The sequence below is a fragment of the Morone saxatilis genome, unplaced genomic scaffold (genome assembly GCF_004916995.1).
Source record: "Morone saxatilis isolate NCDOM2014 unplaced genomic scaffold, NCSU_SB_2.0 Contig16, whole genome shotgun sequence".
Lineage (NCBI taxonomy): Eukaryota > Metazoa > Chordata > Actinopteri > Moronidae > Morone > Morone saxatilis.
Window position 1 is genome coordinate 11,539,559 of NW_023339718.1, and position 12,221 is coordinate 11,551,779.

The 12,221-nt window shown below is 40.7% G+C and overlaps 2 protein-coding genes across 2 annotated transcripts; one reads left to right on the top strand and one right to left on the bottom strand.

Annotated features, from left to right (window-relative positions):
* The first annotated feature begins 6 nt into the window (after positions 1–6).
* LOC118326166 (SWI/SNF-related matrix-associated actin-dependent regulator of chromatin subfamily A containing DEAD/H box 1B-like) lies at positions 7–8,224 on the top strand. Its single transcript, XM_035659103.1, has 15 exons — positions 7–108; positions 1,452–1,542; positions 1,864–1,963; positions 2,155–2,214; positions 3,142–3,217; positions 3,400–3,535; positions 3,695–3,826; positions 4,157–4,252; positions 4,600–4,717; positions 4,815–4,930; positions 5,240–5,428; positions 5,512–5,630; positions 5,951–6,133; positions 6,379–6,488; positions 7,094–8,224. Exons 1-15 carry the CDS (start codon positions 35–37, stop codon positions 7,153–7,155), a joined length of 1,662 nt encoding a protein of 553 aa, XP_035514996.1. The 5' UTR covers positions 7–34; the 3' UTR covers positions 7,156–8,224.
* A 586-nt stretch (positions 8,225–8,810) lies between these two features.
* Positions 8,811–12,184, bottom strand: prf1.5 (perforin 1.5). The gene is made up of 5 exons (XM_035657704.1): positions 11,844–12,184; positions 11,204–11,479; positions 10,741–11,012; positions 10,021–10,162; positions 8,811–9,895 (listed from the first exon to the last, which is right to left on the bottom strand). The coding sequence occupies exons 2-5, from the start codon at positions 11,471–11,473 to the stop codon at positions 9,008–9,010; spliced, it is 1,572 nt and encodes a 523-aa protein (XP_035513597.1). The 5' UTR covers positions 11,474–11,479; positions 11,844–12,184; the 3' UTR covers positions 8,811–9,007.
* Between the last annotated feature and the right edge of the window lie 37 nt (positions 12,185–12,221).

A 12,221-nucleotide genomic window follows, 5' to 3' on the forward strand; every position in this document is an offset into this window, starting at 1 on the left:
CCTCATGTCCAAATGTGAGACCATTTCCTCAAAAATGGTCAAGCAGGTCACTGAGGTGATGGAGAAGGGTACAGGGACCATGAAACAGCCCCACATACTCAACAGCCAGTGAGTAAAATGCACATATTGTTAAACTAGAAAATAATTAAAAAAAAAATAAAATGTAATTATTTTATGCTCAGTTGTGTTTAAAAGTCATGGCGGTCTCTGCAGATGTTCATGTAATTGCCTTAATGATTCTTGGGTCAAGTAGTTGTTCACCAGTGTTGGTGATAGGTGTCAGCTTTGCTTCCATTCTCAACATGTATAGTCAAATGTACACAGATGTGTTGAAATAAGTTTAAGAGAGAGCCCGTCTTTCCACGAAATGTGTGTACAAAGTCATAGAATCAAACAGTGATAATCCACCAAGTGATCAAATGGATTTGAAAGAGATGCGCTCACAGTCGGGGGGACACGTTGAAAGCCAGACCGTTTGCTCAGTTGTATGGCGTGACTAACTAACGCACAAAGCAAACAAAACGTTTATGAAAAACCTTGTAGCCTTGTAACCGAGCCCTGAGCACAAACATGTCAAGCTTGAGAGGAGATGTCAATCCAGATGCTATCCCCACTGGGTATAGGTTGATAATTTTTCCTTCAAGGCAGCCTCAAGCATTTGCAGGAAGAGTTAGATTCTTGCAAACACTTTCTTTCTTTTTAGCAACTCTGTTACTTTCTGTTTCATAGGATAAACCGTTAATCAAATGTGCCGTTGTCACGGACTGTAGGTAGCAAACAAACTGCCACACATTCACACTAACGTCACACATTCGCTCATTCTCCATTCCACTATGTTCGTATGCAGAGTAGGTGATCCTCATTAACAGTGCAGTTGATGGTCACGAGTGCACACTTGGTGTCTGTGTTTGCATGCTTCTCTGATCTAAACTGGAGTCCAGACAGCTGTTACTATTACTATTGTCAAAGGGTGCATTCAGATGACCAGATTAGAGATGTTATATTTCTGTGTAAAACTAAACTTTACAGCAGATTATAGTGTATTCTTTCAAAATATAAAAAATATATATATTATTTTTCTACATAAGGGTGGTGGATAGAGTCAGAGAAGGTACTGTAACATGCACTGATTTACACTTGACTATTAAAACAATTACAACACTGTTTTTTTACATAAACAAAAACAGATCTACACTTTGGGAGGTCTACAAAAAAGTGTCATCCATCACTTTATCTACAAATACAACTGTGGTATGCCTTTCTAAATATCTTTCTGAGAGGGTGAACGTAGAACCTTGTGACAGTTTCATTGATGTTACGAGGGTGACAATGGTTTTGCATTTTGGTTTCTGTAAATTATGTGTTAGGACCTATTTGTGACTTACAGTTTGTGTTTTCATAAAAATGAGGGCTCCAATTCATGTCCTCATCTGTTATTGATTGTCTTTCAGATTCCAGCTGAAACCCTATCAGCTGATTGGTCTAAAGTGGCTGCTGCTTCTGCATGAGCACAAACTGAGCGGTATCCTCGCTGATGAAATGGTAAGGCACCCAGACTGCGGCCTACGGGAAGTAACAGAGAGCACTACTAACACTTGTGAGGTGTCGATCACGCGCCCAAAGTCAAAAATGAACCAAAGATGCTGCACATAAATATTTAATAAGCCGAGCAGGAGAGCATGCGCTTACAGCTTGTTTAACTCCGAGCTTTAGTGCTGTTAAAGTGTGTCAGGATGTTTGCTGTTTGTGATATGAAACACAGGTGTTCAAATATCTTCTTTGTCTGTCCACCTGGCTCTTTATTTATCTCTTTGTGTTTGTCTGACTCTGTATCTCTCTCCCTCTTTCTCCTCTCTCTCTCAGGGTTTGGGGAAAACCATCCAGGCTATAGCGTTTCTGTCTGAGCTATATCAGAATGGAATAGAAGGTCCTCACCTCATCACTGTGCCATCCTCCACACTGGGTAATGATTCATAAAATGTAATCAAACCACAACACTTAAATAATTATTCAGCATAGCAGCGTATAGTGTTGTTTGTCCATGTTTACATTTGACATTCGCTGTTACATTTGAAAAGCCCTTTGTGGGGACGAAAATAACTTTATCATTATTTATCAGTGATTTATGCTGATTTCATTCTCTCCATCTTGCAGACAACTGGGTCAGAGAGCTGAAGCTGTGGAGTCCAAGCCTCAAAGTTCTAGTCTATTACGGTAAGACTCATGAATCTTTTCATGTTCTCTTCCTTATGGGATACGTACAATTGATCTGACAACCTTAAGTGTGCACTGTGATCAAACGTGCACAGAGACAGCTGAAGAGAACTGTCTTAGCCCATGTTCAGACCAACAACAGCACTGTAGCAAAACCCAGCAAGAAGCTGCATTGTTATGGTGTACAGGTAGAAGATGGAACACAAACGGAAAGTCCAGTTTAAATGTGTTTATTTCATTCATTCATTGTTGGTGTGATGGAAATATTTGAAGATGAATCGCTCGCATTTCAGAAGACTTGGATGGCTTACACATCAGAATTCTTTTCTTCTTTGAAGCACAGTGCAGTGCCAACCCAATTCTGAAGGCTGTGCATACATGAAAGATATTTAACCTAAACTGTATTCCCTAGAGAACCTTCCCATATCTTATTTCTGAACACATGTGTGAGGATCCTATTAGTTATTGGTTTAAAACATGTTCTAAGCTCACCTAACTTATCCTTAATCATGTCACCCAGAGTCACACAAAATGCATGAAGGAGACATTCTGTCTGTTAGATTTGTCTTAACCTTGGGCTTCTATAACAGAGTGAAATTATGATACGCTGAGTGCTCAGGATTCAACCTTATCAGCTGCTCTTCATAGTCTAGTCAGCCAAACAGTCAGAGAGGAAGTACAGAGTTTTACCAGGAAGAGGCACAGGCTGTGACCTTTGTAGATGACCTTACAGTGGCGTGGGGAGCACTATATCACTTCAGTCTAATGTAAAGAAGGAACATTCCTTCACAGTAGGAACCCACAGTGACACAGTGAATCCCTTTTCAATGAATGATTGCATTTCGATCTGTACAGGGCCTTTTTCTGGATCTTTCCAAAGTTTCCCACCATTTAGAAATGTACTGTGTGCCCTTATGTTCTGAACAGGATCTATAGAGGACCGCCGCTACCTCAGACACGACATCCTCAATGAAGATGTTGAGTTCAACGTCATTGTGACCACGTAAGGAAACACACACACACACACACACCCATCATCACATTTGACAGGTTATTACAGTTACGGTGCTACTGGAACTAAAGCAATGCTCCAAGCACCTTGTCACTCAGTTAAACACAAAGTGAATGAGTCATTTTGTTTTCTTCTGTTTTGCTTGTGTTTGACGTGTTTGACTTGTTTTACAGGTACAACTTGGCCATAGGAAACGATAATGACCGCAGCCTTTTCCGTAAGCTGCGTCTGAAGTATGCCGTTTTTGATGAAGGTCACATGCTGAAGAACATGAACTCTCTGCGCTACCGTCATCTGATGGCTATTAACGTTAGTTTGCTGACATTTTGTAATGTACTTTCTATCACTGTCATCCCCTAATGTCTGGTGTATCTTCATACACATCAGAATTCTTTATCTTTCTATCCTTTACATCTAGAACTATTGCACATAACAGTTGACAATGTCTGTTTGTCTCTCTCTCTGTAGGCAGAGCATCGCTTATTGCTGACAGGAACTCCTTTACAAAACAACCTATTAGAGCTGATGTCTCTCCTGAACTTCATCATGCCCTCTATGTTCTCTAGCTCCACTACACAGCTCTCCAAAATGTTTTCTATGGTAAGTGTGTGTTACATTGTTAGCTCAGTTTGTTTGGACAGATGGTACCAAAGAACTGCATGCACACCACTTAAAACTGCAAATCTGTCCTCTTGCTTTGTATCTTCTGTCCTGGTATATCAGGTATTCTGATATAAAAGCTTGGATTTGAAATTCAGATTACAGCAACACTCCTGGTACTCAGTGGTGCCCACCACTGTCTAATGAAAGTATTTGTTTTATAAGAATTAAAACAAGAGAAATGTAAACGATATAACCAGCAAAGAAAAATCATATTTTTTTATTTATTTATTCAAATTATTAATTAATTTATTAAATGTTGTGTGTCAGAAATCCCACGAGGAGCAAAGCCTCTTTGAGAGGGAGCGTATTTCTCAGGCCAAACTCATCATGAAACCTTTTATCCTCCGAAGAGTCAAGAGCGAGGTGAGTTGATCTGGCAAAGTTACTCATTTGTAACGTGTAAACATTATGTATGTGTAAAGTGTGTTTTGTAGGGAAATCTGGCATAAAATGATCTATCAGATTGACATTTTCAGTCCCTGTTGTAATTGGTTGCCCTGCATCGACCTATATTACAAACTGTGATTGTAATAGGATCCAGTGAACATTTTCATTCAAGCAGAAGAATCAAGTCTTCAATATTAAATATATTAAATATAAAAATGTATGTATGTATTCTGCTATTTGTATTCATTGCGTCATAAGGAGAGTAATCATAGTTAAAACCTTTGTAAGTATTGTGAATAACTAATGGTCTTTCCTTTTTCCAGGTCCTCAAGCAGCTGCCAGCCAAGGAAGAGAAGGTAGAGTCCTGCTCAATGAGTGAGAAACAGCAGGTTCTCTACCAGAACCTCTTAAAAAAACTCAAGAAGTCCACCAATGGCGAGAGTAAGCCTGATTTACTGCGTGGATCATGCTATTATTTTGTTCAAATAACAGGAATTACTGTGTGGTTAATAATTCCCCTCATGCCTTTTCTCTGCAGAACGCGAGTTGTGTAATGTGATGATGCAGTTGAGGAAGATGGCCAACCACCCTCTGCTTCATAGGCAGTACTACACCACAGAAAAGCTCAAAGCCATGAGCAAACTCATGCTCAAGGTCAGTCTGACTCCCTGACCAGCTGTTTGTCTTTGTCTCTGTGTTTTTTATCAAGAATCTTTCTCTGAGTTGTGCTGTGAGGCTTAGCTGTTAGTTTAACATTAGTTCTTCATGGCTCCTGCAACTTGATTGGATGCTGTCAGATGGGAATAAATAGCGTTAACGTTTAATTGATTCAGGAAATGAACTTATTTATGCCGCACTTTTCAAATACTTTTTAAACTTACATTTGTTTGTTATTCCACACTAATGTCCCTTCTTTAATTCTTCCCACTGTAACATGTTTGTGCTGTTTCTCTCCCTCCACAGGAGCCAACTCACTTTGATGCAGACGCTGCTCTGATTCAGGAGGACATGGAAGTGATGTCAGACTTTGAGCTGCATCGTCTCTGCCAGCAGTACTCCTCCATCAGCTCCTACCAGCTTGAAACCAATCTCCTACTTGACTCTGGGAAGTTCCACCACCTCACAGAGCTGCTGGCCTCAATTAAAAACAAGGTATGTACAAATGTGCAAAGCGTGGTACATGCAGGACACAGATGTCTGCCATGTAGCATAAGTTTTTCTCTTTAATCCTACAGGGAGACAGAGTTGTATTATTCAGTCAGTTCACCATGATGCTGGACATTGTGGAAGTGCTGCTGAAACATCTTCAGCATCGTTACGTCAGGCTGGATGGATCCACGCCCATAGCTGAGAGGTCAGAGTGGCACAGTACATTGATGTCAGAATCATGAAGCATTTAATGTTATTAATTCAAAGTCATCTAATGCAAACAACTTATTTTTTCTTATTATACTGCATCCTTTGCAGCGGGGCTATTTAATGAGTATATTGCTATTTTGATGCTGAAATGATTCAACAATGCTAGCACACCTTTTATTCTAGCTGTTAATTGAGGATTTGAAAAAAATGATGCTATTAAATTGATGGAAATGGAAGCAATGTTCGGTATTCAACTTCATCAACGTGTTATAAATTGGGTCATGTAATGTCTAAAATGATATCCTTGTCCTGCAGGATTGTGTTGATCGATGAGTTCAACACGGATCCTGACATATTTGTGTTCCTGTTATCAACGCGTGCTGGTGGCCTGGGCATCAACCTTACCTCCGCTAATGTTGTCATCCTGCATGACATCGACTGTAATCCCTACAATGACAAACAGGCAGAGGACAGATGTCACCGTGTAGGCCAGACCAAGTAAGATGGAATCTGTAGATAATACACCTTGCCGGATGAGTTTTGAGTCTTATAATTGGATTTCCACCCTTATTATGTGAGCAGTTTGACAGAAAGCATTTGTTTTGTGTGCATGCAGATTCTGATGTGATTAATTAGGTATTGATTGCAGTTACAGGACCTCCTCAGGTGAAAATGTTCCCCTTAAGAACTGTGCTCAATGTATTGATTGACTGTAGTGGCTAATAGAGCTCGCTGTTTGTCAGGACTGTACAGGTGATTAAGCTGATCAGTAAGGACAGCATAGAGGACTGCATACTGCAGCTGGGCCAGAAAAAACTAAAGCTGGAGCAGGACATGACCGCTGCTGAACGGGGTAAGGAGATGTCTTCACATGCATACACTTACATACACACATCTCTGTAATAAATACATTACATTTAATTTTACTATGCAACCTAAATAATTAAAACAAGAAATATTGATTATTTCTTTAGGTAGTGCCTGAGGTATAGCAGTGCATTTTTTTCCTGGCAATCTTGTCTTTGTGTTTTTTTTGAGTTACCCCTCACATAATCGCCTTTTGCAAGACTTTAACAAATCAATGACAAGGAGTTCATCAGTAAGGAAAGAGGTCAGATTAATTCCAGCACTGCTCTGCTACATCCTGAACCCTGCAGAGAGAGCAGTAATTAAATATTTACCCTAAACAAGTATTAGTTGTTGAAAGTCTCATAAATAGTTTATCTAAAAGCTAAAAGTATAGAGAAATGTAATATTGAAGATAGTTGATCAAGCAGTTCAACTCGTACATACAGTAAGAACATCTTTGTAAAATTCCTGGGTTAAATAATATCAGGAGTACACAAGAAAGGGGAGATGCTAAATTACAATGTGGAGAAACAATTTACAGTTTTAGATAAATGATAACTAACTTCTGAATTACTTACAAATTTAAAGAAATGTTAATTTGTTCTTTAGGTGGTGAGGGGACCATACCTGAAGATATGGCATCTTTGCTCAAAGCCTCACTGGGACTGTGATACACAAACACATGAAACTTGAGACTGCACAAATATGTTTTTGATGGCATACCTGTGATTCTGGGCAGACTTGAGTGTTTCGACTGAACACGCACTTATGTGTCTATACTGGAAAACTACTGAGAACCATACGCTGCCATGAAAGAAGTTCTGACATTGAGATCTGATTTACTGTGTAGCATGGTAGCTGTGCCTAAAACACTATTTTTACATGCACACAGTTTTTGAGACCATCTTGAGACCATGATATGCAATGGTCCCAAGCTTTAGAAACTTGAAAGAAAAAGGTGTTGCGCAGTTTATACCACACCATCAGGAATGCAGCATGTGTTGGAGTGCACCATCGAATGTTAAGTTCACATAACCCATGCAGTTATTATTCACATTCAAAAATGTATTGTATGCCGGTAAGGGACATTATGCTTACTGGCGGTCATTGATGGATTAAATATTCGCAATCTAGTAGGGAAATTGTGCTTACAGACCCAAAGAGGTGGTGCACACACATTTCTTTTTCTTTTTTTGCCATACTTCATGCAGTGTTAATTTTGTCAGTTTGTATTTCCAATGAGTTAACATCAAAACGTTTTAGCTGCTGTGATTCACAGCAACATTAAAAACTATACTTATAATGATGGTATTCACATTCATTTTGCCAAGTATCTGGAAAATTGTACTCTGTCACTGTAAGTGTAATGTGTTTAGTTATATTTTAAGGCAATTTTTTGGCAATGGCAGACTGATTGGCCTTTTTTGACTGAAGATAAATGGTTGTGTGAGTGTATTCAATGCATTTCATACATAAACACTCCATATTTTCTAGTGTGTAAAACTAGAAAAATAAAAATATAAAATAGAATGTCTTTAATAAATATGGTGCTTGAATTGATTTCTTCTACTCCTTTAATATCTTAAGTCAAGCGATTTGAGGAAGTAGCTGCTGCATTCGTGTACTGTATAAGTGGCTAATGTGTTGTGAGTGTACAAGTGTTACTGTAAAAGCTTTTATGAAGTCATTTGTATGTTTTTAAGGTTCCTGTTTGAAATTAATAATAAAAATTGGAATAAATGCTTGTGTGGCCATGCCTACAGCGATTCGGCAGGGGGAGCTGCCAGTGAGAAAGTGATCTAAATTGTTTTCCAATGGGGTATGAATTATGTATGTGCTTCCAAACTGCTGGCAGCAAAAGACTTGCACTTTCCTAACGCGAGGTTTGGCAACAACATGGTCTGTAATATACTTTTTGAAATGGGTTTTAACTTTTTGTCCACGTAAGAAATATGTAAGATTGTCCCTTTTGTTAACTAAGATCATATAAAAAATGATTCAGATTTCACCAAACATCTTGATTTTCAAAAGAGGTCTAAAAATAATGTAAAATTGAATTTGCAAAAAAAACTACAAACGTAAATGTTAAAGGTGTATTTCAATTTAGAGACTGGAAGATATGAAATTAATTACACTTGATCTAATTGTTCTGAAAGAACCAATGTATATAGCATACAAAAGCCACTTCAGCAAAGTGAGTAAGTTTGACAGGGAGTCAATAGGGAGTGTGTGTGTGTGTGTAGCCCTTATGGCTGCTTTACTGATATATGTCAGTGCATCAGACTTAAAGCAGCCCAGGGTGGCATACAACAGTTAATGTCCCAGTTCAAAATCCCTTTATTTTGGTATATACAATGGATATATAGCTAATGCTGAGACATTACAAGACATTTAAAAAAAAACTGAACAGTTTTACAGCCACCATAGTTTCTCCAACACCCTTGACAGGGCAAGGGAAATAACACAATAAAAAAAATGTATCAAGAAAATACTAAAATCTAACACATAATGTAATCTAATACTCTACTCTGCATTGGGGGAGTATCGTCCACACCTGAAGCCCGTCAAGTGAGCGTCACATTTGATAGTGTAGGTGAAGTAGAGAACTCCTTTGCTCAGCTGACAGCTTAGAGAGCGAGTTCCCCGCTCAGGAAAGACGATGCATTTGCCTGCTACATCATTATAAAGCACATCTCTATCCCACACCTCAAACCTCAACTCCTGACCCAGTTCCACTGATCCAAAGTCATACGTGGCGTTCCAAACTGGGTCATTGTCGTCCATCACCGTCTCCGTCTCCTCGTACATGCCGTTGTAGAAGATCTTCACGTAGGCGTCTGTTTTCGTGAAAGTGTCTGCCCTCAGACCAGCAGCTCTGTGGATCACCAGTCTGAGAGTTCCTCTGCCAGCCCGTAGGGGACAGCAGTGATGGTCCAGGTTGGGAGCCGGGGAGCAGTTCTTAAAACCAAACCCGTCTTCCTTCAGCTGGTTCTCTTTAATATACTCTGTGACAATGCTTCTCAGATTAGCACTGGTCTGTGAGTCCTCCACCAGATTATGCAGGGGGAAGATGGCGTAAGAGACCACATCAGGGTTGTCATGGAGGCTGCTCATCCAGCTGTGGTACGCTTCCGATGGGTCCTGCTGGTAGAGGATGTCGGGGAAGTACTTCTCCCCCCCTGTTACCTCAATCTTATGGGTCATGAAGCCATGGTAGAAGCCCATGCTCATGTTACCCTTCCGGAGGTTGTCACACTTATTGGAGAAGGATGCATTGGCGGGGAGGAAACCGAGAGCCATTCGGAGTTCAGCATTGAGGCAGTTTTTGACCTCGGACTCGGTAAAGCCCTTCAGTGTGGCCAGGCAGGTCCTGAAGGCAGTGATTCGCCTCACCTTACCACCAAGTTGGACCTAGGAGGCAAACAAGTAATTAGAAAGAGGCTAATTTGTAACAAGGTTCATCCCCCCCCTCCCCATCTTCAGCATTAAAATCTGCTGTAATCAAAAAAGAGAGTGCACTGTATCAGCCACCTGACCTGGTGTATGTAGTGTGTTCCATAGGTGTCTATCAGCCGTCTATATAGGGCTCTGTCCTGGCTTGTGTTTAAGCTCTGTGGGAGTCTCTTTAGATGCTTCGTGAACTCTGCACTCAGCTGGGGATGATCAGCCAGCCTGTAGCTGAAAGAAACAACAGGCATGTGGAGTTCGACCATAACACAGTGAGAGTATAATATTGACTCTTATGGAACCAACAATAAACAGTTGAGTTCACCCTTAGGTGTCACCTCAAGCTGTCCTAACTTTGCAAAAAAAAAAGTTTCTTGCATACCATTTATTCCTAAATTAAGCCTTTCCTTAAATGACCCTCTTACTTTTCTCACTAAGAAACACCTGCAAGTCATCATCTAAGTTATCATTTTAATCTATTTTAAACTGTAACCAATATATGCTAACGATACATTTACCTTTTACATGTAGGAAAATAACTATGAGCTAGGATCTGCAGACAAAAATGACTGTTATTAATGTTAAAATGTTAATGTTAATTTTGCCATACTTATCTAAACCATATGTAACAAAACCAAAATTCCTCGCATTCTCTTCTGTGGTTATAGATGAAACGATACTTAGTTTTATTCAGTCGCCTCATCATAAGAACATACTTTTGGTGCTGAATATCAATCTGACTAATTTGATAATCCCAGTAATGCCACATCAACCATTGGCACCATTTCTACCACCCCCCTCTCTTTTACCTGTAGTACGTGCAACTGATTTCATGGATGGCAAAAGTGGCCTTGTCCACGCTGTGCTGTGAACGGGCAAACTTTGCCAAGTCTGAGCGGCTTCCTCCCAGCACTGCCTTGCCAATATTGTCTAAACTCAAACCCAGGTCCCAGTTGTTGTTAACCAGGGAGCTGGAGCTGCGCAGCAAGGACTCCACAGAGTGGTGGAGGGCGCTAGACAGCTGCTTGCTGCAGCGGCTGAAGGGACGCCAGTCGAGCACTGCGGCTGGGAGCCTCTGAATCTGAGGAGGAGAGAAAATGCAGGATGTAGAGTGGGATACAGGTGGGCGGAAAAAATAGTCACAGGAAACGTTGAATAGAACGGATAGTAGAAAAACACCAGGCAGGAGCAAGAGAGAGAAAAAGTTGTTTAGATGGAATGAAGTGAAGAGAATTTAGTCTGATGGAAGACACCGTGGAAAAGGGTTTTCACCTGTCCTTGCTGGAAGCGGTTTGGACACAGTGTGCAGGTGTGGTTATCAGCCAGATGACCTTTGACATTGATGACATATGCCCCTGTTCGACGCATCCGCACCACATCAAAACCCTCCCCTGCCAGGTTGTGGCCTGGGACGAAAGGGGCTTTCTCACACTCTGACCCTGAGCCAATCCGACAGCTGTGGACCCGGCAGACCTCCAACGTGAACAGTAAAGCCAACATAAACCGGACAAAGTTGCTCCATCGGCCTCTTCCAGCTTGCATGGTTACCTAAATGTAAAAACACACAGAGGGGTGAGAATGTGGTCAGTAAAGCCTGTTTGAATGACTACTTCTTTGCTATGAAATACTCCCTTTAACATGAAACGAGTGTCTGATATGAAGCCCACTGTAGGCGGTTACATTATTTGTCTTATAGTTAAAACAAACAACCACAGGTTTACCGGTGAGCAGACTGCAGGGTTGTTGCTGGTAGCAAACGATCTAATAATTGAAGATGAATTATGTCTGTTACACAGTATATGCAGATAAGCTTCTAATCCTCTCTGCTTTAAAAACTAGAATAATCCTGCCACAGATGTTGTGTCAGCTCCAAAAACGTGCACAGCTGACAGACACAGGATGAAACACTTACCTTGGACTGTATGTTATTTATCGTCCTTCAGATTGGGTCCTCGTCTGCTTTCAGGAGTTGTTAGTCTGTAGCTTTCTTTTGCCTACTAAAATTCCTGCCCAGATTTTACCAGCCAGGAAAAACACATTTGTTGTGCCTCTCTCTCTTTGCTAACTCCATCGATGACACAGCTCACTGTAGACGATGAACTGCAAACGGAAACCCTTGATCCTGCTGGAAATGAAATCACGGCTGAGAGGGCTTTGGTTTCGCTGGCGAGCTGCGCTGAGAGCCTGCTGGGTGCACTCTTTTGTCTGTCCTCCGCCTTATGAAAAAGACCAAGGAGGGAGTTCCTCTGCTTCAGGGCTGTGTGTCTGTCTCTCTATCCCTCTCTCTCTC